This window comes from Dromaius novaehollandiae, chromosome 18, assembly GCF_036370855.1.
Source record: "Dromaius novaehollandiae isolate bDroNov1 chromosome 18, bDroNov1.hap1, whole genome shotgun sequence".
NCBI classification, from domain to species: Eukaryota; Metazoa; Chordata; class Aves; order Casuariiformes; family Dromaiidae; genus Dromaius; species Dromaius novaehollandiae.
The window spans coordinates 6,205,047-6,230,589 of NC_088115.1; the positions used below are offsets into that span (position 1 = coordinate 6,205,047).

Below are 25,543 nucleotides of genomic sequence, written 5' to 3' on the forward strand. Positions count from 1 at the left end.
ACAGTAAAATGTTCAGTGGACTTGGAACCACACAGTGTTTTGCCCTTAGCTGCACTGTCAGGACCCTATGCACTTTTTGCCTTCCTTTATGGGATAAGGTGTGTGTTCACCTGGGCTCATCTAGGAATTTTACTTTTAAAAGCCCTGTAGGTGTGGGGAGACCAGGTGGATGTTTAGCTGCTTTGGTCACTGAGATCATTACCTGAGATTGTAGGTGATCAGACCCAAAGACTAATATTGATCCCCTAGTCACATGTTCCTATGTAGAAAGAGCGATCATGAATGTCATGTCCATGATCTATGTCCTGTGGATACTGGGGCCTCCTTCAGGACTAGGGTATGAGTCCTTTCTTCAGCCTGTGAATGGCTCAGTAGTCCACCTTAAAGGGCACAGCTGCCATAAGACAGTCAGTTAGTGACCCATCTCAGGGTGATGAGCCCAGTGCAGAGATCAAAATCTTGGGTTCATCATGCTATCCTCCCTCATTCAAAGTGGAGACCTACATCTGCAGTGTAGGATACCACTCTGCTGTGAAACCACGGGTAATGCCTTCTGCCTCAGGATGGTTCCCATTTGTAAAAATTATTTAAATATACACTGAATTAGAGAGGGACTGGAAGGGGTTCCTCCTTGCCAGTCCTGGGCTGGTTGTGACCACATAGTCTGGTCCCGTGGTCCGTACAACATTGAGAAATTTGGCAGGAGACTGGAGAACATCCCAGGCTTGCCTACACTAGGTCTGGCAGCTCCATGGGAGCAGGGAGATAAAGGGCACTTGAGACCTAGTGAGGGAAGAGCTGAGCCAGAGTCTTTCACACAAGTCCTACAGCTGCTTCATATTTGCCCTACCCATGTCTTGCTTTCCAGTTGCAGTGTCTGTGATGGAAATTTGCAACACTGCACTTTTCAGAAAATCAGATTGCTTTGGAGACCTTTTCAGGGTTCAGCACTGACCACAGCTGTGGCTGGGGAATATAACGCACAGGCAAGGGAGAATCCCCTCACAGTAAAATGCTAGAGCCACTGTCCACCAAAACAGTGGACTGGTGTCCGCTGTCTACCCTGTGCTCTGCAGCCAGAGTCCTACTTCAAGCCTCACATCACAGGCACCCAATGTCTGTAAAATATCCATAGTCAGGGACTCAGAGAGCTGTTTTTTTCCCACTCATGAGCACAAATGATGTCCACATGCTGGCAAAGGGCCAACTATGCTGTTTCTGAGACCTCTTATGGCTGTGGTGGCAGATGTAATGGCTCTTAAGTGGGGCCATGGTGTGCTGTGGGGCAGGCCTGAAGGCCGAACAACACTTTGTCCCTGCATACAAGATCTCCTGTCTGTTCCTTCTAATGCTCCTTGTTCCAGTCATGTGGTTGTAGGAACTTTCTGTTGACCTTTCTTTATATTAAAGTGTATTTTGAAGTCATCAATGAACACAAGAAGATAGGCTATGCACCCCAATTCCCTATGGGGCTGGATTATTAACAGCTGTTATTACTGGGCAGCTTTGTTAATTTATGTAGTGCCACTGGCTTGCACTAGATGCATACTGAAGCCCAGATGCTTTCTAGCTATCAGAGTGATACCAGGGCACAGCTGTCCCCTATGCAATAGAAGTACAGCTGGTGCAGCTGCTGCCTGTGCTGGCAGCAGTAGGCTGGAGAGTCTGGTCCAGCCAAACTTGCTCCGTAGTTTCACTAGGCCTTGTTTGAGGGCATGCTGGGGTCAACAGCAATCAGCATCAAGCCTCGGCTTTCCTGGCTTCTCCCTTTGAAGGGGCAGCCAAAGGCACAGAGGCTCCATGTTGCAAAGTTTAAATGCGAAGTTGGACGTGACCTCTTTGCCAGACATATTCTAATTCAGTGTTCAGTCCCATGACCACAGGGTTAGAGAGGCCACATTCAGAGCCTTTCTGGGCCTTACCCACTCAACATGCAGGTCCACTCCATAGTCTGACTCAGGTTAGTTCCTGCTGCAGTGGAAATCACATCCCCTGGACATGGGTCCTCTGCCAGCAGACTGGGATCTTTCCCGAAAGCCTGCTAGGTCAGTCTGTGGCCTTTCCCACCCACTGAATGCTCACTGTGCCAGCTTAAGCTGGAGAGGCCCCTGCGCTGGACAGAGGGACTGTCCAAGGCCAGCAAACCGGTTTTGCCTCCAACTGCACTCCTGTTTCAGAATTGCCTTCATCACTTTATTAATAGTGTTTGTCACTGTGGCTTTTGTTTCTTCCCCTCCTTCTGGCATCTAACAAAGAGGCATGGGTCCAGTTTGCGCTCATTTTCCATTTCAGATCTCTGCCATGTTTTCTTTCTTTTAGAAAGATTTTGTTTATTACATTTCTAAAATGTAACAAAATAGGAGAGACAAAGATCAGACATAACCGCAAATGCAGCAAGATTAGGACACGGTTAAATGACGCAGCAATAACCAAAGACATTCAAATGACCTTCTGCAAGAGACGCCAATACTTACTTGCAGAAATAAATGGGGACACAGCTGCTGGTTGGGGTGAAAGTGTGCCAGGAGAGTCTTTTGGGGGTGACCCATCAGTCAGATCAGCCCGGTGGCAGCAATGCCAGACTCCATGCATGGGAAGAACTTCATTTTGAGTCAGGCTCCACTAGCATTTAGCAGACATTCTGGAGAGGAAGCAACACTGGGACGTGGACGTGTCACACAAAACCAGCGCAAAGCATACATTTATGCTGTGTAATGCCACACAGGCAAGAAAAACAGAGGTAGGCGAGGAGAGTCCCTGAGCTGAGCTATGGGACCACGTGGGTTGAGTGATCTAAGTTAGTATCTTTGTTTGCCACTGCATGGCCCCTCACAGACAAACCAGCCTCAGGAGAAATATGTCCACACTTCTGGTAGAGAACATTTTTCTGAGTCCAGGACAGTTCTTCATTTCAGTGATTTTTTTTTTCCAGAATCCAAGGTAGTGCTATGAGCAAACTCAGCATGGATTTGGATGCTTATGTCCACAAACTCAGGAAGCGCAGCCTCAGGATGGATAAACCTGCTATATGACCTGGCCGCAGGAATCCTCTGTACTTTTGAAATGAGCAAGCTGCCCATTTTGTAACCATCAGAACCATGACATGGCTGTAGGAGCATTAACAGTGTCAGTCTTAATGGTAACAGTGATACTGGTATTGTCAGGTACCAAGCTGCAGTTCCAGAGACCAGGGATTTCCATTTCACTAGAAAAGTTGAAAAATATGAGCTTTAATCTGGGCTATATTCAAACCAAATTCTGAAAATAGTACTGTTTCCTTCAAATTAGGAGCGTGGTTTGTCCTGTGTAAACAGTCCAGGTTACAGTGTCACTAATAGAAATAGCTAATTGCTAAAGAATTTTAAATAAAACAAAATCAAATTAAATGATAGTTTAGAAAAAAATTGCTGCTTCTATCACAGGCCTCATCCTGTCTGTGTCCTTAGCCCATCAAAGCTTCACAGCACTGCTACTGGGAATGGAGCTCTCTCCAGGTGTGCCAGGCCTTGTGCCCAGTGTCTGAGCAGTATCCACTGCGATCCAACCATCATCAGCCCCAGCTCACAGGGCTCATGAGTCAGACCTGGGCAATTCATGAGATTAGCCTAAAAGCAGTTTTACAAACAAAACAAACAGCAATAACAAATTTGAGATTGATAGCTGCTTTTTGAGCCTTAGAACATTGTTCTACTTAGAACATTGCTGCTTATTTTAAGATTTTAAAGTTTATTTTAAGATTAATTTAAAAACTACAAGCAAGGCCTAGATTCATAAAGAAAGGTTGAATATAATACAGAGCTATTTGTATGTGTTGTCCAGTGAAGCTATAGTAGTATTTCTATGGACTGTTTTGATAGGCAAATGCCTGGTAGACATAAGCAGTTCAAAGAACTAGAGTGTATATGCCAGGTGGCACATGAATTGCAACCCTTCAGTCCTTCTAATCTCAAACCAAATGCAGAAACCACAACAGCTGACTAAACTCAAAGTACTTGCAGCAGAAGGCACTAGTACAACATGCGATGCAACATGGGCCTGTAGCCCTTTCACCCTGCCAAGCCCAAGGTCAGGGCAAAGGCTATGGCTGACTGAGTATATCATGGCTCAACTCCCAACCCAATTTCTCCATCCACTATACTGTGTCTCTTGCCAGACTGCCAGAGGAGGGTTGTAGGTTTGGCCTGCTGGGCATCTGCATCTCTTTCACTATTCCAAGGTTAATTTGCTGAAAATCCGGTTCAAACATTGTGTTTCAAATTCGATCATGCCTTCAGTCCTGGAACTGAAGGTCCTACTGCCTTCATACCGGAGACTGGCTGAGACTGTCTCAGCTCATTGCTTTGCATTCCTGGAGCCACTTGTCCCAAAGATGGCAGGGCACAGCTCAGTGTGGAAACACATTGTGAAGGGAGAATGGGACACTGAATGAGGCTGGCTGCAGTGGCAGGGAGCTCGTCCACAGAAGTCAAGGAACTCCTGTGACTCCACAGTCTGGGAGCCTATGGAAAAGATCACTGTAGAAAAGTGATGATGTCTCAATACATCTCAGCAGTTACAACATAGCATTAGGCAGTATGCTGTCTGCAGGACGGCCAAAGTAGCAACCATCAGAGAAAGCTGCCCGGGGTCTGCTGTCTATACCTGTCTATGTTGTTGGCATGACCAGACATGAGTGAGGTCTAGAACAAGAGTCGAGATAGCTGGAGTGTTCAAGCTCCCACCTTATTAACATTAGGACTTGTCCTCTGTCCTTGCCATCCAGAAGTTAAAGTTTACTTCTACGGTTCTTGTAGACCCACTGCTCAGGCAGACTGCTCCTTTTTTTTAAAGCTTTCATTCTTTTACCCTTCCTGGATGACACTATTTTTCCTCCTTTTCTTTTGGAGTGTTTTCTGCATATATGCATATAAATTCACATGACCCCTCCTGAAGAGCTTGTCTCTTCCCATTGATAACACAGGGAGCCCTGGAGACCAGCTCTGCATTAAACATCTGAGTATCATGCCTAAAGGTCACAGAGTGAATGCCCACCATGCAGAGAGGTTTTCTAATATTCTCAGCTCTCTCTCAGGTAGCTTGAGAGACAAGTGATGAGAATGTCACTCCTGATCACATCAGTGATGATGTGTGTCCCCCCCCCACCGCCCCATGCATTATGTGATACGTGGAGGACTTGTGTGCTGGCTGCCAAGTGACCAAGGCTATGATAAATGCCATTCAGAGCAAAGAAAGAATTTGTTCCAAACTGTTGTGAATGAAGATACTCCAAGCAAATCCTCAGAGCTGATCCAGTGGGGTGGACACCCTAGGATAAGCAATGGAAGCAATACAGAGTGGCCATGGTCTCAGCTAAGGCTAGATCTCTTCATCTGAGTTGATCACCCAGGCTCTCCTTACAGCCTGTGGTGAGAAATGGGTGCTTCAGGGAGCAGATCTTCTGTCCTGTTTTTCAGCCCACAGGCAGTCATGATGACCATGCCCTAAAAATGCCTGTTTCTCTAGTGAATGTGAAGGGAGCTGAGAGTGCCTTGCTCCAATGCCTGTGCTTACACGTCCAGATGTTGGCAGTTGGCTAGTTGGCAGATGGAAGCCAACTAGCTCTCAGAGCTGCACTGGGTCTCTGACCCAAGACACTCCGTTCTCAAGGCTCTGGATGTTTACTGGAGACTGTTGGTGTTTTGAGTCAGATCAGACAGCTGGCAGTGGGCACCACTTTGGATTCTGCACAGATGTCCTCTGAGGGATTTTGTATAGCACAGGCATTCTCCTAGTTCCTGAGAGAAGGCTCGTTGTTTAACAAAGGTTTCAAGCCATTACCTTTGGGGAGGCTAATACTGACTCCGTATTTCTCTGAAAATCACAAGATCTTGCAGAAGCAGCAGGCAGACATGGAACAACAACAGTCCTGTGCCATTGCCTTTTTCATACAGTTTATCAATCAGAAATGTCCTTGTTACAGACCAACCAATGCCCCATGGACTTACCCTAGATCCCACCTGTACTGCATACGCTGCCAGGCATGCCCACATATCCCATGTCCACATGGCAGAGAAGGAGATACCAGTAGCTTCATTTTTGCAGGCACTGTAAGCAGGAAGAGAAGGAGAGCCGACAGCTCTTTAGGATGTCCTGGTGATAGTAAGAGTACATCAGTGGGCTGCCCTCCAGCAAGTCACACGCTTCCTGCCAAACTGTCAAACTCCAGCAACATCACTGTGACAACCCCATCGCCCCAGCAGCCTTACTTTGCTCTGCTGGTCCCCACCTGCTGCCACATCACACCCAAGGCACTCAGCCTCATTTTTAAGGCTCCTCTCATTTCTGATATTTTCTGTCTTCCCTTGCTACCATATCCTTTCCTGCGCGGTACCTGCAATGCTGTGTATGATGTGTCCTCCCCCAGCTAATAGATTAGCCCCTGGGTGCTGCTACAATATAATAAAGTGTTACATTACTGGGGTCGCATCAGCCTGCCTGTGCTGCCAAGGTGGCTCGAGGGAGTCCTGGTCCTGGGAAGGCTTTGGGTGCCAATGCATGTACTGTGGACATGGATGCGCAAGCATGGAGTGAGTTCTCTAGGAATTTGCACCAGTAAATCTGTTCATTATGAATCTAAATTAATTTTAAGATGAATCATGTAAGAAGTGTAGCACTTGCATCAGTCTGGTTTTGTCCCAGATATTCTTGGACTATTTACAGGACCGACAGAGAGGTGGATCTTGGGAGGATCTAGTGTAATAACCCATTTCCTAATCACCACTTCCTCTACTATTTTTCACCACATAAAGCTTCGTTCTACAGGCAAACAAAGGAGAAATCACTCCTTTTCAAAATAGCTCAGGGTAATAGGGCTGAGGCCAGAACTGAGATGCTCTCCTGAGAACAGCCACTGTCTCTCATCATCCTCCACAGACTGAAGGCCAGGCCCTGTCCTGGATGAGGACAGCTGACACTTTCCATCACAGGGATCTCAGTTGCCTTCTCAGGCCACATAGCCTTTGGGCAGTTTGGAGCAGTTAGCAGCACTGGGAATTTGGAGGCTGGGAAGGAGATGCTATCCTAAAACCCCCGGGGGTGCAAAGAGTTGGCAAACGTTGCAGAGACTGGGAATACAGTGTGACCAAACACGAGGCAAGCTTGCCTTGAGTGAAGATTTTATGGCATCATGTTTGCATAGCTCTGTTCATTGGTTCTTGGCTTTCGCTCCACAAAGGGCTTGCTCAAAAGGATACACGGAGTAGCTTCTCAGTGGAAGGAGGGTATCCAGGCTTGCAGCAGGCTTCCCTTGGTTTGTTTTCCATTCACTGGGGAAGTTCGCTGGCTGCCTTTCCAGGCACTCCTCCTGAGCTGCAGCTCCTTGTGTGGAGGCTGAAGTGGTGAGTAGGTCACTTCTCTAGGCCATGGGAGGAATGTGCGAGTCTGTGGGAAACAGCCTGTAGGCTCCATACAGTGCCATTACACTCAGCTCTGTTGCAGAATGGGGCTTTCTGCTTCCTTCAGGAGGCATGAGGGAGTTCAGTAAAGGAAACCATCCAAAGAGGACATGGTCTGAGAAGGAAAACAGCAAGATAATAGCTGTGGTACATTCCCTGGCAGTTCCAAGAGTCTAAGAGTATCAAAGGTCATTTGTTGCTTTGGGTGCAGGGGCTAGTGGACAGAGTTGTCTTCTCTCTGGCCAAACATGACATGGATCTGAGGAGGACCTGATAGGGTTCCTGTTGGAGCTTGTATGAAGCAGAGATTGATCAATATCTGCAACAAGTAGCTGCAGTGCAAATGTCTATGGGACATTTGCCCACGGGAACCCAGAGCTCCTCTCACTGTCTGAGCACTGTAAACATCAGCTAAAACACACTAAGTCCATGTTTAGTGAGATTGTTTTATCAGCAACATTCCTTTGAGCAGAAGCCCAGGAATACAAACACGCCACAGCAAATACGTGAAGAATTTGATAAGGCTGAACTGCATCTCTGAACATCTCTCTCCTGGTTTTTCTCTATGGGTATTTAAAGTTTTATGGTGGGTCAGGATTGCTTAACAGGCACTGCACATGCAACAGCACTAAATGTATTTGCTTCCATTCAACCTCTGATAGAGCAAACAGGAAAGCAGGGGAGGATTTAGATGAATCCACTGTCTGAGGAAGTATAAACTTTGTTTGTTCCATGCTTGCATACAGCAGATGGCACAAGGGAAGAGGTGAGAAGGTGGAAAGTGAATAAGACTAGACATATGGTTCCACACTGGTCTGAGAGTAACTGTGCAGATCATCAAAGCCATCAATGTTACATCATGGTAACCTAAGTGGGAGCTGTCATTCGTCAAGCCAATCTAATGGTGGTTAAGAAGCAAAGTGAGTTCCAGGGTGCTGTGCCTAATCCTATGCAAGCTACAGGCATGAGTCTCTTGCCGTTAGAGATGCCTCAGGTCCAGCTTCCACTCCAGAAGATGTGGGTCTTCCATAGAGCCTGCACAGTTTCTGCCAGACAAACAGGGATATCTCACATACCCCGGGGCATCTCAAATGGTGCTAGAGGCCTCTGCTCAGGCACCAGAATTGAGCCTGGAGCCCTACAGGCTTAATGCAACAGATAGCATTGTAGAAGGACACTCCATCTCCTTTTTTGCCTCTTCCCCTTCCCCACAGCCTTTAACTCCAGCCCTGGCTTTGAAGCAAAAATGATTTCTCTCCGAAGTCAAAGGGACATTCCTTATCTAACATTAATTTCATTCATGATTTATTCCAATGTCAATGCATAATTTGTCAAGCTCACGTAGAATACAAGCACAGTATGGCTTGGATCTCCCATCCTATCCACCTGCTCCCCCAAGCAGGCTCCTATGCTCAGGCCTCACCTGACTGGAGAGCTCATGGGACACAGCTACGGTCTGTGTTGTGACCATTGGGTGTCTGTGGCAAGTCACTCTTTCTGGGTTGCGGAGATGTATTTGCATGACTGCAATGACACCAAGTAGAGGGAGAAGGGACTGTTCTTGTGTTAAATCCCATATCAGGGCACAAGAAGGGTCTTGTTCTGTTCCAATGGGTGGCAAATTATATTTCTGGCATGGACCTTGACACCAAGGTCTCTCTCTGGAAGCTGGAAACAAGCTTGATCCAGGCATGTACTTGCCATGTGGCGACCTGAGATGTGGAAGGGGACTGTGAAGACCCAGATATGGGTCAGTGAGTTTTTCTATTAGGGAATTTTCCAGGCAAACAATTTTTTGTTCGAAAATGAGCTGCTGAAGCCAAAATTCTCCAAGAGAAAAAATTGAAGTTTTTCCCCATTTTCAAAATCACTTTTCATTTCAATGTTTTAGTTTATTTCTACTAAGAGGAGGTAAAAAACATTAAAGATTGAAATGAAATATTTTAAAATTATGCAAGGAAACCTTCTGAGTGACCTGATCCATATTTTTTTCTCATGATTGTTTCACAACAAGTTGGAGAATTCAGCTTCTTGCCTCAATTTGCAATAAGGGAAAATTATAAAAATCACAAACACTTTACTGCAGGAAAACAGCTTCCTCCCAATTCTGACAAACTCAGAGCTGCCTGCAGAGCTTGAGGTGACATGCACATGGGAGGGCTATGTGCCTGAGCTCTTCCTCCAGTTAATGCTGGGTGATTTCACAACAGCACTTCTGCAGAGCCCGAGTAGCACCAAGGGCCTGCAGCCTCAACTTCCCCAGAAAGACCAAACCTTTGAGAGGAGACAGTGCAGACTTTCTAAAATATTGTATGTAGAAAACAGCTAGCCCAGGGCTTTATACTTTTCCTGTGGTAAAAATGTTGCAACTGATCCTGGGAATCCATAATAGCAATTTTGAGTCATGTTGAATATGCAGCTGTCAGGGACCATGTGACAAGCCAGGCTGGGCAATGCAGAATGGATGTGGAGAATGCAACACTGGGCACTAATGGATGATGGAATTGAGCCCAGCACCCAGAACGATGTGTCCCCACCTCTGATAACTACAGTACAACCAACAGCCCACTGAAAGGTAGCCTTGCTTTAGCACAACTAATCGTCACAGTCATGCTGAGAAATAGTATCAGATATCTAGCTTATGTCCACGGTGGTTTTGCAAAGTCATGGAACAAGTTCTCTGGCTGCTCCCAACTCCATCAGCTGGGCCGCAGGTAAGAGGTAGTGGTCAGCCCTGCAAAGGGACAGCTAAGGTAGACTGGATGAGGACAGTGACAGCAAGGCTCGGCCCTGAAGTTCAGCAGTTTTCTGCTATGATACTACTTGCAGGTTGCTGAAAGTGGGCTGGGAGCTGCCAGGTGCCAGGGGGTATAGCCAGAGCTCAGCAGAGATGGGAAGTGCCAGGCAGGCCTGGAAGCGGAGGCTGGAGGGCACAGCAGACACAGCCATCCCACCAGCCCTTGCCAAGAGTGATGGTGATAATGGGCATCATGTCTTCTTCCTGCTAGGCCAGCTCCAAGGCAGAGTTGGCCTTACAGAGCTTCCCCCCGGGCAGAAGCCAGGCTCCTTGGTGAGGTTATCCCAGCAGTGTAGTGAGGCATGCTGAAGCCTGGAAGGAGGTAAGAAAACACTGTTGTACAGACAGCCACATCCTGGGCTTAGGCCCGTGCTTCTTGTCAGAGACGTGGTTGTGCTGCACTTGCCTCGGTTTCTGGTTTCAGAACCCAGTACCTCCATCCAGAAACATTTGTTCCTGGAGAGCAGAACAATATGCTTTCTGAGTTTCTCTGTAGCACTTGAAGAGAGTACAGGACCTCTCAGGGCTACAGGCTGGCACAATCCTCAGTCTGTATCTCCCCCAGCAGGACAGATTCAAAAAAGTGCACACTTTCTAATGGCATTGACTGCCTGGGAGATGGGAGAGCACGGCAGTGGGAGAGAAGCAGTCTGTTCGGATGTGTTGCTAATGTCTTGGTTATCTCCTCTCTCAATGAGAAGAATTGTGACAAAAACAGCTCAGAAAGATGTCCAGAGCAGTTAATCTCTAGGGGAGGGCCAAAGTAAATCATCTGCATCAGAGTCCCAGACTCAGTGGCAGCAGGCTATAGGGAGAAGAACTGGTGAAAATCTCTGGGGAATAAGAGAACCCCCTGAGCTGCTTTGACTCAGAGTAAAACAGGAGAGCCGATGGAGATGCGATGTCCCTGGGGTATGCAGGAGATGCGGGTCAAGTCCCTGCGAGTTTTATCCTCTCCCCCCAGTAAAGCTCAAGGAGCATGTAAGGTGGTGCCATGGGTTGCATGACCTGGCCATATCGGTAAAGCAGACGTGCACAACAGGGAAGCATGTGGAGCCTGGTGCCATGCACTGACGAAGCCAAGGGACCCAAGAGTTGTGAGCTCGAGGGCAAGTGCAACCTGTTAGGGCTGGTCAGCTACTTCTCAAGGCCCTGCATGACCCCTCCTGGCCCAGAGACAGTCAGGAGAAGAGTCCACCCAGCCCACCCCAGCTGTCCCCTCTGTCCCACAGTCACAGGGCTGACACAAGGCTGAGCAGCTGCCTACCCTATTCCAGACTCCCTAAGTACCAAGCTCAGCATCCATTTTCAGCCTTCAGGGACCAGGGGGCTTCATGCCCCTTTGTGCTTTTTCCCTCTTCTCCTCCCCATTTGAGCTGAAGGTCTATGTTCTCATGCCTTCAGCTTTTACCTGAAGAACACAGGGAAGCGGCAGTGGGATGCAAGCATTACATCTGTCAGAAAACCTGTGCCTTTTCCTGTGAAGTCATTTAAGAGATGAAGTCACTTGCCATCGTTGATCCACACTGATTTACACCAGGAAAAGATCTGGCCAGGAGATATTTTGGTTGTGGTGCTCCTCCCCTGGCCAGATCAACGGGGGTAACTCTCAGAACACCCTGGATTTACATACGAGCCAAAGTGCTTGGGGAAGAGATGCAACCAGGCCCCACCGTTTCCCACCTGAGACTTTATGGATGGGCAAGTACATACAGAGGGAAGCAAATACAATCCTCATCCTTGCTACATTGCTCTCTGTACCAAGAGCAAATAGAAACCATTAATATAGCCTTTGCTCCAGAGAATCTCCAGTGTCCTACAGGGAAGCACCCATGAGCTACCATGGTAGTCCAGCTTTATGAATTTAATATTTATAGGCAGAAAGAGATGGGACATGGCCTGTGCTGTGTATAGCCTTGCGATTTATGAGTTGGCAGCAGTGGTTGATGGGAGATGTGCTCTGAGGCTCAAAAGTGTGCTTAAGCTTTGTAAATACAATCAGTTCAGGCTGAAGTGAGTGAACAATGTGGAATGTTTTGAGGCCAAATTTGACTTCAGAAAAAAAAAACACCATTAAGCCAGTGGTACTTGAGTGTGTTGTGAAAGCATGCATCTCTGGGGTCGCAGTGTGACCTCCTGGCTCAGACAATAAGGACCCCAGTACACTCACTGCAAATTAAAACGTTGCATATGCTCTGAGTGCAAAAAGATTGTACACAGTGACTGTAAGAAGCCTTCCTGAAATGCTCCTGCCTCTGCTGGTGGTCTTTCGGCTTCAACACTGGATGTCTGGCTCATGCTCTCTATTTTTCAAAAGCATTAATAATCATAATCCATATAAAACTGTCATATTGGTTCAACATGTACGTCACCAAAGCCCTGACTAATTTATCAAAGATTTAGTGTTCAGTTGAACAAAGTCTCATTTTTGTAAGCAGATGTAGTTTGCTGGATTGTCCTGTCATCACCCACTGTTTCCACTGGAAAGATGCATCATATCAGCAACTTCTAAAAGTTAAAAAATGTACATTTTAAAATAGTAAAGTAAACACTTATTGGATGTTCCGTGTTAGTCATGAATTTCATAGAGAGCTTAGGAGATAATGCTGCTTGTGATGCAGTGGGACTGCAGTACTACAGCCATTAGTGGATGGATGTACAGCAGACTGGTTGCTCCTCACAGTGATGATGACGGTACAGTGCACAGCAGTCACACCACTAGAGAGGACATCATGAGCTGCCCAAGGGAGCTAAAATTGCTCAAGCAGAGGTGGAAACTGAAAATGTCAGTTCAAAGATGTGTCATGCAATGCAGCCCTGGCTTTTCTGGATGATTGCAGGGCTGTGTCCAGTGCATAGTGATATACAGTATGCAGAATATCAGACTTCGATGGAGATAGTTGAGCACAGGAGATAGCTGCAAAGGAAAGTGGGAAGAAGGCAGTGGTGGGAAACACAGCAGAGAAACCTTTGCATGGGACATGACTTGACAGACAGAAGGAACAGACTGGTGCAGGGGTTTTTGCCAGGAAAGGACCAAGTTTGGATCAAACTTGGTTCTGCATTTTGGTTCAGAGCACAGACACCAGGGCTCAGTATGGACACAGTTGGTCCCAGGGGCTGCATGTGGGGGCAGTTTTTGTCCCCTCTGGGATGTAATAAAGTGACAGAGGCACCCTAGGAACATACTTCCTGGCCAGTGCACTCAGAATCTCTCTCAGCAATGAAAAGCAGCATAAAGCAAAATGGGATGGCTATGCTATCTGACCTGCTGCCAGTGGGAGACAACTCTGTGTGAGTGGTGAGGATAGGTTGGAGCAGACAGTGAGATGGATGGGGATGAGAGAGCAGATGGCAAAGTCTGTGCTGGTACAGGGTAGGAACAGGGGTGTGAGAAAGTCCTGGCGTATGCAGTGTGGAGGAGGGATCATATACAATGCACTATTCTTACTTCCTTATACAGTAAATTGGTAACTTTTTTGTATTAAATCAGATTTTATCACTGAATCAATCTTGCACTTTTCTATTCTTGCTCTCTACAAATGACCTTTTTTAGCTCTCCTCAGCTCTTTCCTGATGGGACTCATTAGGAGCTGGTGCTGATTTTAACAGGCATTCACTTTCACTTATCATCTGGAGGTTTTCCTTGGACAGTACTTTGTTGAAATGGTCCTTGCAGCTTTCTGGTGCTGTGCTCAGTATCAGCAGCTCCTCCAGGGTCATGTGCCTGCATCCCACAAAGACATTTGATGTAAGCAGTATCTTTCCCCTCCCAGTCTCCAGTGAGATATGAATGTCATCAAAGGAAGCACCACCTGCCCAGATGCTTTGTAGATGCACAACTTGAACTTGCAGAATTTCCTGAGACTGTGATATGTTTTCCCAAACACCATGTAAATCACAGAGTAGAGCAATGTGGTAAACAATTAAATAAACAATTCCTCTCTTCCCATAAAAACTCTCAAAATTTTACCTGATCTGGTTGAATTCTTCGTAAGAGCTACCAGATATATTTCTTAATCACAACTTTCATGTCAAAGAATAGTCTCTGCATGGATATTTTATTTTGCAGACTATTTGTACACTGGCTGGCATAAAAGCTAGAAGGGAGTTCATACTCATTATTCTGTGCAATGCAATTAGCAGCGGGTTCTATGTTGTATGGAATTATTTCCATCACCCATTTTGCTCAGCTAACCAGACCATTATGTTAAGGAAGACTGTTCACATTTATAGATCTGTTCTGTATTTCTAACAGTTCAAGAGCTCTCCCATCTGGGTACCCTGTGTCTGTTTTTTTTTCCATTACACCCCTGGCTTTCTGCAAATATTCTGTGCTTATAGGTGCAAATTCTTCCAGGGAAGCATCCAAGGATGCAGACCCAGCAGACAAGGTGGGCAGCACCACACAGACAATAAGGAATACCAAAGTGTTTCCCTGAAATGTTTTTTTATGTGGAACAACAGATGGAATAATGGTCTGTAATTCAGTTTTTTCATGAGTGCCAGTTTTTGTTCTTTGTTCAAAGGGTTTATTGCAAACTTAGTCCTTACCTACTCCTTTTTTCTTCCAGAGTTAGCTTTGGTATACAGTTCTTTACCTGATCATTCAAGGTGGAGCAGACAGAATCTGGATCAGTCCCTTCAGACACGGTGATGAATGGTGTGATCAAGCAGGATTGCTCAGACCAGAAAAGTACATCAAGTGGAAATGAAGAAGAAAAGGCACCCAAAGAAAAGGCTGCCAGTGAAGTGAGAGATAGCACCAAGCTCCAGCCACCACCCTTTGCAGAGAGGAAAAACGGTAAGTTCAATGTCCAGTGGTGTCAAGAAAGGGGAAGTGAGTGGACACAGAAACTGGGTGCATGCTGGTTTAGCATCTCTAGCACATGCTGGGCTTGGGGGATGGCTCATCATTATTTTTGCATAGTGCTTTTGAGGATGCTTCTTAGGGGGAACATGTTAAGATTTAATGGAAGTGGCTCCTCAGCTGAGTAGTAGCCTTAAACACTGTTGTCAGGCTTGAGGCAGTTGCCATGTTCTTTGCAAACCAAGTTTTTGGTAGAATTATGGCTGAAATGTAGCAATTCAGGTTCCTGGGAATACACTGGTGTTCTGACTGTAGAAGTGGGATTTTCTGAGGAATTACGGTGATCTGAAGTTTGTCACTGGAGAAGAAACAAAGGAGATACTTCGTTTGCAAAGGCACTGATAGCTTTGTTATGCTCTCACAGAGCACTGACAGCTTACTGTCTTCAGCAAAATTACTTCAAATCTATGTAACAGACAGCAGAATTTGGTCTGGGCTTCTGCAAGGATTGTTTGTGTTTCCATGGCTATGGGTCCAAAAACTGGTCTTGTCAGGTGTTGGTCCAGATTTCAGTGGAGATCTATTGGAGGAAACCTGATGGACAGTGAGAAAAAAACACAATTCAGCCTGTGCAAAGCATGCTCAGGCTCAGAGTTGTTTGCCGTTTCTTTCAGGCAACTGTGTAATATATGAAATGAAGAAAATTCCTTTTGTGCACTCTAAGGCTTTCAATATTAAGTCCTCAAAATATCATGTAATGTGAAAGTGCAGCTTGAAGGCACTATTTTTGCTTTACGTCTTTGATTGTTTGCATTATTGTACAGGACCCAATTTTTCTCAATCACTATAAATCAGAAATAATCCAAATGATGTCATCATGGCAATGTGCTAGTGTCAGACTGGAATAACACAGCAGAGAATCAGGCCCAAAGTCTGCCCATAGTCTGATTAAGCCACACCAGGGAATGCATTTCTTTTTACAGTCCCAGATATCAAAGTGTACCTAAGATAATGTGATACCAAAGGGAAAGATAATGTAGATCTGCAAAGGTGCAGTGTTAAGACTAGTTTGTGAAGCATAATATTTGCACTTACCATTTTCTCTATGGCTTTTGCATTTTTCCTTTTTATATTCATTTTCCCACTTGGTTTTTCGCATAGAAAGACAAAGAAAGAAAAATCTCCAGCTGCCCATAGGCAAAAGCCGCCCCCAAGCAGGACTGGCAGGCTCTGCACTACAAACATGTAGACAACAACTGCATTAAGTGCATGTAGTATCTGCCTTGCAGCTGATCTCTGTGTCTGGGGGTTCATGCCCTGCTTACAACTGTCAGCTTGGCAGTCTAGGCGAGATACAGCTCCACCCTTGTGGCCCCTCTAAGCTGGGTCACTTGCAAAGTCTGTGAGAAAAGCCTCCCACAGTCTGGGCACCCCTCCAGCCCTGTGCTCTCCTCCTTTTGCTGTTTTTCCCTTTCTTTTGCATATTTAGACAGTATAGGAGCTCAGCTCTTCTTGTGGGCCCACATGACCCACTTGGGAACAGCTGGCTCCCTTCATCTCACATCATCCCAGGAGTTGGCAGGCCTGCCAAGTGTCACGCATCTCCTGTGGCACTCAGGCCTTCCTTTGATGTCACATTCTCCTGTGTGACAGCTCCTACAGGGCTGATGAAACAGCCTGATAAACGCCTGGCTGGGGAGATGAAGAGGAAGAGTGGCTTCTCCCACTGCAGTGCAGCCTGTCCTCCCTAGTGGTACACAGCAGCCCTGTGAAGGCCAAGGCGGCCTGCAATGAAGGCATCCCCGAGGAAGGTGTAGGTGAGAGGTCCTGGCTTGCCATGCTGCCCCTCACCTTATCCTGTTCCCTGACCTCAAACCCTGCATTGCTTCCCGTGCTCCTGCCTACCCACTGGTCACCCCTGCCCTCACCCTCAACCACCCCACCAGTATATGGGGGCAGAGCAGCAGTGGGGAGCAGGGACCCACCGGATAAGACTCAGATACTGAGGTAGACACAGTGCCTGCAGGTGGGGGAAAGGGATACAACTACCATCTTTAGGGACCTATCAGGACATGTAAGGCTTCCTGAACCCATTGAGTAGCTTGTCGTACTGGAACTGCTGCTAACATTTTATTTCAAGGAGAAGGAAGTGCAGGTGTTACTACCTCCTCCCGACCTGTTGCATCCCATCTGCTGAGGAGACAGGGTGTACATACTCAGATAGGTAGGCTTTGTCCCCTACCACCCTCCAGTTCAGGGCTGGTGATCTGTAGAAGCTTGATAGGTATCAGACAGACACCTGTCTGTCAAGGGCATTGTCCCTCAGGGAAGACTAGCTCCTGCATGAGGCTGAACTTTCAAACTGCAGTCTTTATTTGACTTAACTTTGATTTAATAAAAACAGTCTAGCTAAAATATTTTTAAATAGGAAAATAGCCTTTTTAACTCTTGTATTATTCAAAAATGGCTGAGGGGATTTCATTTAAATTTGTAAAAATAAATCACCTTTGAGCAAGCACAAAGCCCATTCAACAGGACCTACAAAAACCAAGGACTGGATACATAGGTACAGGAAAATGAAGACTGTTTCCTCTACAGTGAGCAGTATTCTTAACATCTGCTTGCCCAGTTTTACACCCTGGACCTGCCCTGTTTCTTCCCCTCACATGGTACACTCTCAGACTGCTTTTCTACCAAGACATACCAAGCACAGCTCAGACTGTGTTGATTCCCACAGCCCGTGATGTTTATATGCTCAATGATATGTTCTCCTTGTAATTTCTAGCCCACACTGTCCTGCGCTGGGCAGAGCTGTCTCGGAAGAGCCTAAGACAGACACACCTGTGGCTCTTCCTAAAGTCACCAGTGATATTAGGCTTGGAGACGAGATCTGCCTGGATCTTCCATCTTAGCCATCATGCAGGTTGAGTGCTAGTCCCATGGGCTCTTGTCTAGGACTGGCATCCAGAGCCAGGGACAGGCACTGTGAGCTCAGTACTGGAACATCACCCCCTCAACCAATGCTCTGCATAACTATTTCATCTGTATATGTAGTGAGTCTCAAATTCAACGCATGGTGTCTCTCAGAGTGAGGACACTAGCTGTTCTGCTCACTCCTCTGTCCCTCCCAGAGTTGGTTTGCTTGAACACACCAGCCAAAGGTACCAAAAGGCACAGAATAACACACAATTTAGTGGGCACATGGGCCCTTGCCAGGCATTGGGGTGCCTAGGAGCTGCCTCCCCAAGGTGCTTGAGCCTTCAACCTGGGGATGATGAGGGACAGTGTCTGCACTACAAAATGTGAACTGGAGTTCCACTGTGCAGATTCCAAAGGTGATCACGCCCTGATCCAGAGGTGCTTGGTATGAGAATCCTTCACAGGATCAGCCATCCACTCCTTAGTGCTAATTAATCAGTTTGGGGGCAGAGGTCTACAGGGCAACCTGAGTAAAAAACCTGAATGCCCTGCTGGTGGGATAGAAGCTCCTGACAGCCCCTTAAGCAGCCTTAGGCTCCATAAGCTGCTTTTCCTTCCTGGATCCATCTGAAACCCCCTCAGAAATTGTTCTTTCTGACACCAGGGCCTGTTGAATGCCTCTGAAGCATCAATGCTCCCAGAATCATTTTCTTCAGATGGTGATGGCTTCCCTCCCATCCCATCCCATCTCATCCCATCATGCTGCACTGCTGTGCTTTATCCATGGCAGCTGCCACAGGAAGTTGTACAGCACTTCTCTGTTCATCTTTGTACAGCACTTCTCTGCTCATCTTCTCTGACTTGCATCAAGCCTACCCTTACCCTGCTCATCGCCTATATGACTGAAGATACTGACTTCTCTGTACACCTTCCCTGCACTGTGAGGATGCAGGCTCTGTGGATAACTTTGACCAAGCATGTCTCCCAGTGTCAATTTGGTCAGGTGGGTTTCAGCAAGAATTTCATGATATCACTTTTCATAAGAAAAGCGATCAGAGAACGTGCAAGAGCTACTTCCTATCAAACAGCTTCTCAAAAGCTGTCTTAGTCCATGTGCTCAGTGTGTTAGGAGATGGGCATCCTCTAGTACCATCCAAGGATAGCAAAGAGTTACTAACCCTCATTCTCTGTCCTACGACTCTGAGAGTCAGATGTATTTCACTTAAGAAGATATCTAAATGGCAGGCATCCAGTCTGATCTGATGAGGTTTCTCTGTCCAAGAAGCCCTGCTCTGGATGGGCTCAGTCCCCTCTGGAGTGACCCATTTCTCTCCAGTGACTTTCAAAGCTTAGATGACCAGCTCTCACTGGGACACTCTTTAGAGAAGAAATTCAGCTCAGCCATTTGTCTCCATAGATCCAGTTGGATCTAGTCTGGGTGCCTGAGTTCTATTATGGGCTGTGGATCTAGTGCACCTAGCCCGGAGAGCTGTTTCTCTCATCCACATGTGGCCAGATGCCACTAACTGGCAAGTTGTATGAGATAGATCCTACCACTAGCATTCAGACAATTGCAGTTAGGAGAGCTGAGAGGCCCTTTGTGCCTACTCAGGTTCAGCAGCATGCTTGCTAACTGCTCATAATGTTTCCACATAGGTTCCCCATTGCAGATTTGGAAAATAATGTAGTTAAACTCTTCTGTTTATTTGTGTAGTGAAATAGACCCTCTGACCACTGGCTCCTTTAGCCCTCTGCAACAAAAGGGAGGATTTTGAACTGCCCATCTGGTTTGCGTTTAATGTAATGTGCAGAAAGGTTGCACATTTTCAGGGCCCTTGTTCATAAGTAGTAGATTGTACACTAGTTTATTACACAAATGGAGCTTTTTATTGCTGGGCTTTGTTGAGCTGCCAGTTAGGATAAAAAAAAAAAGTAATGTGCTTCATAAGCCCTATCAAAAAAAATTAGAAAGCATTACATTCTGTTCAAACTATCAGTCATTGGTGAGCTGGTAATCAAATCCAGAAAGGCTGGACAGAGGTCAAAACTTTCTTGCTCTTGGTGTTTTTGAATCAATAATTGCTATGAAAGTCTTATAAGTGAAACATAAAAAAAAAAAAGAGAGAGCAGTCAGCAGGACATCACAATGCATGGGCCAGAATAGGTAAGATATCTACAAGTATGGGGGAGTGAACCCAAATAGTCTCTGCTCAGTTCTTGTTGTGAGCATGTGTTTCAGTTTAAGTGTATATTGCAATGGTTATTAAATTACTATCTAGTCCCAAACATAATCTAGCCCTTGTTCCACATAGCCAGGTAAGAGGTGTATCTGAAGGAAGATTTTCCAAATTACCTTTGAATCCAAATTAAATAAATATTGCAAACATTGTATTGAACCCAGGTGATAACTAATCCACAACGAAATATCAGCCTGAAGCCTTGAACCACACAGCCCAGTTTTAATGCCACTTAAATCAGAATGTAAGAACTAAAAGAATTCCAGGAATCCAGTGATATAAACTGTATTTTTAGAGCTGTGAGTGACTTGTGAGAGTGAAGCATTGCAGTGACTAAAGATAGCACAACCAAGGTTTTCCATGATTTATCGCAAGAACGTTCACAGTAGGTTAAAGTCATCGAATGATGTGATAGCAGCACCTACATGTTGGCGAGTTTACAAGACAAGTCATTCATAACATATTTGTCACAGAGCAAAATTTCCATAACAGAGCTCTAAGCTGCATCTTCCTCGGACAAGAATCACACATCACTTTTCTATTAAGCCACTGAGAGGTTCATTTTTTTTTTCTAGGATCTATTTTTTTCTTTAATGTAGCCAGGGAGGAACCCACCTGCCTGCATGTTTCAGACGTCTCACAAACTCTCAGTCTGGGTGAGTGATCAAAGCAACAGGGGCAGAAGAGGAAGATCCTGCATTGGCCCTGACTGGTTGTGGTCTTGCCCTGTTTCCCGCTGGCCATTTGGAGTTTAGTTATCACTCTAATAGGAGCTTGTTAAACCCTGAAGCACAACTTGTATTCCTCCCTGGGGAACTGAGTTGCTTTGTGCACCCAGAAGCCATGTAGGACCTTTCTTTACAGAGCAAAATGTGTACAGGGGTTATTTTAAGGATAAAGTCATGGCAAACATTTCCTGACACCTCATGATCAGTGTTGCTTTTGGCTCCTGGCCCGTGCTAGCTGCAGCTTGTAAGGGTAAAGGAACTGGCTTGTGAGGAAGGGGCTACACCACAGAAGAGTTTTCTCCCAGTTTCTAACACACTTGGACAGCAAAAGCCTGGCATGTGCAATCACCACACCACAGGCAGAAGCGACCCACCCTGCAAAGCACTCAGCTCATAGACAGGTGGGCCTTTGCTTTCTGCGGCCTCATACCTTGTACACTGAAAGTCACCCTGAGTCCTGTTTTCTTGTGTGTCAATATCTAGAGTTCCCCTTCTGGCACAAAACCACACTGAATGTGCAGAGGGCTCTGGCCGTTTTTCCCAGGTTGGGTTCCCTTCTCTGCTGGATGAAGACATGACATTCAGGGTTAGGCAGATGGCTGGGGAGACTGGAGTCAGTTCCTTTCTCTCCCCATCTCTCCACTAGCCCTGCTCTCCATCTCATGGCATCCCTGCCCAGTCTCTACCCAAGAACAAGGCCATGCTCAACTCTGTAACCACCCTCACTCCCTCTCATGGTGAAGTGTATGTGAATCATTGTCATTTCTGAGTTTCTTTTTCAGGTATCTTTTGAGATGTTTCTAAGAACAATTTTTGTCTCATCGTGACCCAAAGCTGCTGCTTTGTTTCTTCTTTAAGAAGTCAAATGGAGCAGGAGACAGCCATTTGACATGATTCTTTTTGTTGTTCCATCCCCCCTGATTTTCTCACCAGGGGTGTGCATCGAACCAGCTCCTAATATGCTTCCATGAGAGACCCAGTGCTGCTGGTTATCTCAGCACTGGTTCTGCAAAGAACAATTCAGAAAAGCATGGTGCTGAGGCCTAATACTTACACCATTATCTTCAGTGGGTCCACTCTTATGTGTAGGGTTACCCACAAGGGCTTGCCTTTGTCTCCATGCAGAGCTTGCATTTGTGTTTCTTCTTGTTTACATCTGTGATTTTTTCCATGTTGCTTTCATAATTTGCAGTCTTGAGGCCTTTTCTCAGCAAACCTGCAGGCAGGTTGCATTTAGCATATCTCTCCTTTTTTGAGCTGATTTTGGGAGCCAGTGAGCCCAGGATAAAGTTCAATTCAGGTCACATTTCTTACTGCATAATCGAGCCTGATGGATAATGTGTGAATGACATATGAACACATGAAACTTCTTTTTGAAACTGTGATCTGTGCTATAAAAACTGATAGCCCTAGAATCATAGAAAAGAAACATCCAGCTCCAAGGATAACACTGTGTTTCCTTCATACATAGTTAATCTGTGGGACTCAGTGGCAGATGAGCTTGATGAGACCAACAATTCAGCATGATTCTGGAAAGGCTTAGGCCTTTTCTAGAGGTAATGAGAATATCTACAACATCATAATGAGCAAGCATACACATACCCAAGTTTGGAATCTAACAGGTAACGATAGTTAAAGATTGGCTGGTTTTTGGTTGATTATTCCTTTATTTTCCTCTCCAAGACCATTCCATCTTTGTCTAGAATTTGGGACTATCTGCAGTCAGATTGGATATGTGAGATTGGTGGTCCTTTTTGTTCTTGCACATACTGAATTCCACAAGGAAAAGAAGACCTTTAAAAGCAATTAAGTACAAATATTACCTCTGGCTCAGGAACTCCTTGAGCACAGGTAGTTTATTCCAGTATTGCATTCTTCCCTTGGCCACTGTCAAGACATTGAATCTGACTGCTGCAGCCACTTTTAAATTCTCTTCCAGAAATTATCTTTGATGTTAAGTGTGTCTGTCAAGATCTATTGGCTAGAAGCAGAACTTAGGCAAATTTGCACTAAGAAATGAGGCTCAAATAGTTCTTGAGAGTAATTTATCTATTAAACCAGCTTACCTGGGGATTCATTGCAACCCCCAGCACCTGAAGTCTTTCAGATAGAAGTGATTGGTTCCTTCCAAAAGATCTATTCTAATAAAAAAATGAATTACAGATTTATGCAGAAATCTCTGAGAAACTTTCTCTGGGCTGTGCTACATACTTGGTTAGCTTAGTGTTCTCAGCTGATGAGCAGCACGTTCAAAGGAGTCACACAAGGCTGTCACAGGAAACATGCAAGGTACCATAAACTTCACTATAGTCAAAAACAAAGGGAGCTTTGCTCCACATCAGCAAGTTATAATCAGTGCATCACTGCTGACACTGATAGCTTTTAAAGCTGTGCTTTCGTAGTAGTGATAAGAGGGGAAGAGGTGATGAGTTTTTACAACTTTTTGTAGGAGAGCATCAACTTGTAAAGATCAGGAATGTTGAAGAGATGATCATAAATGGTGCCTCTGCCTTTGAAAAGAATGAACATACTGTAACAAAAGATGTTTCCAGTTAATACACCATCTGTGTTAGATTTGTCCATTCACAAAGAGGAAACATATTTTCACTCTCAATGACTTTTTAAATTAAGACACAACAAGGAAAGAAAGTACGTAAGTGGTATCTGTGTGTCTGTGCGCGCAAGTATTTGTTAGCGTGGACGTGCACGTGTGCATGTGTGAACGCCTCAGGCAATTTGCTCTGAGCTGTCTGACCTCTGCACGATTTACAGACAGATGACAGAAAAACCACATGGCACTACATAATCTTCATGGCATTCTCCATACTGCAGCACAAGGTCTTTTTTTAACTAACTTCATGGAAATTGTCATCAGTAGAGGCAGGCCAGGGTGAAATGTCATTTGGCCTTCAAACCAAGAAGGCCAAATGCTATGGGAAGGACAGGCAGACTCAGGGAGGATAAGCTAGCCCAGAGAGCTCTCTGTGTGGACCCATGGTAGGATCCTGCATGCAGGGCTTCCTAGGGGACCTGGGAAGGAATCGTAGCAGAGTGCCAGGCTTATTAAGGAGTCAGGTCCAGCCTCATGGATGATGCAGCATCTGGGAGGGACTGGGGCTGGCCTTGGGAGAGAGCAAAGGCCTCCAGCTTCCTGCAGAAGGGATGGCCCAGGGCTTTATATACCTTTGCACTGCAAGTTTTCACTGTGCTTGTAAAGCCTAAAGAAAGGTCTGAGCAGTTGTGACCTGGATGCTGACTTCTCTGGGGCTGGCAGGAGGAAGTGCAGCCACCCATGCCTGGAAAGCATGCTCTACACTGCTGCTTGGGTGCAAATGGTGTAGCCAGAGCCACAGACCTCATGGAGAGAGGGAGAGACACCAGAGAGACCAGCAGGCCAGACACAGAGCCTGCTCCCATGGCTAATCAACAGCCAGAAACTGTGGGAGACCTGCTCTGAGCTGGTTATGTGCTGGCTGGCTAGGGCTAGTTCCTCCCTTCCTTTGACATTCCTGTCACAATTGCTGTGTCTGCCCTAGCAGTCCCTTGTGTGCCCAGTTGCTCTGGTTTGTGTGACAAGCAAAGGGGGCTAGAAGGGCTGCTATCATAGTCGTTGTGCTCCATTTTCATGTTTGTTGTCGATCCTGCTTTCTCAGGGCTGGTTCTGGGCGGGCTTGAAGTGGTAGTACTTCCAGGAATCCAGCTCCACACCTGGTGCTGCATCATCTTCTGGTAACATCTGCACAATCCATATGCACAGACACTTAGTGCTGTGGCTGCTTCCCAGCAGTTAGCTGGGGTGGTGTTCGGAGAACAACTCCGTGCATGGGAAAGGCTGTTTTGTACTGGAGCTGTGCAAACTAGTTCATACTTTTTAAAATGAGAAGAGAGGAAATTCACAGCTGTGTCTTTGTTATATGTGCATTTAGGGCCAAATCAGGCCTCAGTTTCTGGCTTGGACATAGAGAATGCTGCAGGGAGAGGGCTGTTCCTTCTGAAGCTGCTAAGCAGCAGCAAAATCTTTCCATAGCTACTGCTGCAACCCTGGGGCTGCACAGCTGTTGTTTCTCCTGCACTATAGCTCCCAGGAGATATTTAAAGCATGCTGCCTGATCCTTACTCTTCCATTCCCCCTAAATCCTGCTGCTTGGGTGCCCTGCAGACCTGCAGGCTAGGATATGTGGACACAATAGAAAAGTGAGGCTTTTATGGACCCGTGGGACTGGGGTAGAACCTCTACTGTCCTTCCATACATTTCACAGAGCTGCAGAGCTTCTGCCTTACAAACCTTCCTTTCCAACACAGCCTCCCACACTGTCTTGCTGAGCTCACCAACAGAAGGGAGAAAGTTTTGCTAATTGGGGTCTGGGAAGCTTCTTGGCTCTGCCATGGATTTCCTCGTACCTAGTTATGTTCCTGGAAAGTTGCTGATACTTTGTTTTCCTGGACAGTGTTTTTGGTTTTCACTGTAACAGGAGGAAGTAAATCATTCCAGCGAATTCTGTCTTAAGGCTTTTTAATCAGAATGCTGTCACGCTTGTCACAGATGAAGGATCACAAATCAGAAGAAGCATCTAGAGATTTTGCAGCTAAACTAGCATCAGTATTCAAGTAGCTGTTTA

The 25,543-nt window shown here is 46.0% G+C and overlaps 1 protein-coding gene across 6 annotated transcripts in view; it reads left to right on the top strand.

The window, feature by feature from the left end:
* MYOCD (myocardin) overlaps nucleotides 1-25,543 on the top strand; it is a 281,336-nt gene that overhangs the window by 143,801 nt on the left and 111,992 nt on the right. For 4 of the 6 annotated variants that reach the window (XM_064522499.1, XM_026120545.2, XM_064522496.1 and 1 more), the window contains exon 2: nucleotides 14,805-15,034. In XM_064522499.1, coding sequence (XP_064378569.1) covers nucleotides 14,887-15,034 — 148 coding nt within the window. In that variant the 5' untranslated portion in view covers nucleotides 14,805-14,886. Of the gene's footprint in view, nucleotides 1-14,804; nucleotides 15,035-25,543 lie in introns of those variants that run through there. The other 2 variants (XM_064522505.1, XM_064522508.1) reach the window with 2 other exon arrangements.